Here is a 986-nt window from a genome sequence, read left to right as displayed (position 1 = left end):
GGGCCAAGCTGATAACGCGACTCATGGGAGTCCCGGCCCAAGACGGTGGGATTCGGCCCAAACAGCGTGACGCCTGCATTCCGGCCCTGACCCCCAACCTGAACTTGGGGTGAGGCCCATCTACCTGTGGTAAACGCCGACGGGGCTGGGGGGGTCCTTGCCTGGTGAGCAGCCCAGCCACGGCGCTGGCTGGTTCTGTTGCGGCTCCTGGGGTGCCTGGGGTGGATATTCGAGTGCCCGGCCACAACCGCTCCCGACTCAGGCCCTCTGGAGGTAGGGGGCGACACTGAAAACCCGGGATTTTGCCGTCGTCGAGCCGAGCTCCGAGGCTGCGCCCATCCCGAGGAGCCCGCGTAGGAACTCGAAAGCGACTTTCGGTTCGTCCTGATCCGTCCGGATCGAGCGAAGTTATGGTACTAGAAGAGCTCGTTTTTTTCCGCGGAACGCGCGTCGGGGACGCGCGGACGTTTCGAGGATGGTCCTGTGCTGCGGGTCCGGGAGGATGACATCCAGGAACTTGGCGTAGTGGGGGCGGTTCACGTAGACGGCGACCGACGCCTCGAACTCGAGGTCCTGGCGCCCGCCGGAGGCGCGGGACTCGCCGACGTAGAAGGCCTTGGAGTACTTCGCCTCGAGCCACGTGTAGTAGTCCTTGGCGCCCTTGCCCTTCCTCCGTGGACCTTCTGAGACCGCGCGAAGCTGTCGAGACGTCGACGCGGCGAATAGCAGCACGCTGGTGACCTGGTTTGGATCAGGACCCAGTAAAGTCTCTCTCTTGCAGAGCGAGCTTTAGGCGCCGACGAGCAGCGCTGCGGTTGCTGCGGCCACTCGGGCCGGCGCAAGGCGCGGGGAATCGAATCCAAACGCCCGCAGGCGCACAGCCGGGCCGACGGGCGGCGACACGGGGCAGCCCAGCTCTCACAAAACGCTCTCCCTGGTCCGTCAAGTGCAGGGCACTGTGACCCAATTCGGCCGGGGCGAGTTTC

General features: G+C 65.4%; 1 protein-coding gene across 1 annotated transcript in view; it reads left to right on the top strand.

Moving 5' to 3' along the window:
* Positions 1 to 357: 357 nt before the first annotated feature.
* AURANDRAFT_66647 (hypothetical protein) overlaps positions 358 to 986 on the top strand; it is a gene marked incomplete at both ends in the record, with an annotated part of 2,896 nt that continues 2,267 nt past the window's right edge. The window contains one exon of the mRNA XM_009041850.1: positions 358 to 413. Coding sequence (XP_009040098.1) covers positions 358 to 413 — 56 coding nt within the window. The remainder of the gene's footprint in view (positions 414 to 986) is intronic.

This window comes from Aureococcus anophagefferens, assembly GCF_000186865.1.
Source record: "Aureococcus anophagefferens unplaced genomic scaffold AURANscaffold_24, whole genome shotgun sequence".
Taxonomy (NCBI): Eukaryota; class Pelagophyceae; order Pelagomonadales; family Pelagomonadaceae; genus Aureococcus; species Aureococcus anophagefferens.
This window is presented reverse-complemented; position numbering and strand designations above follow the sequence as displayed.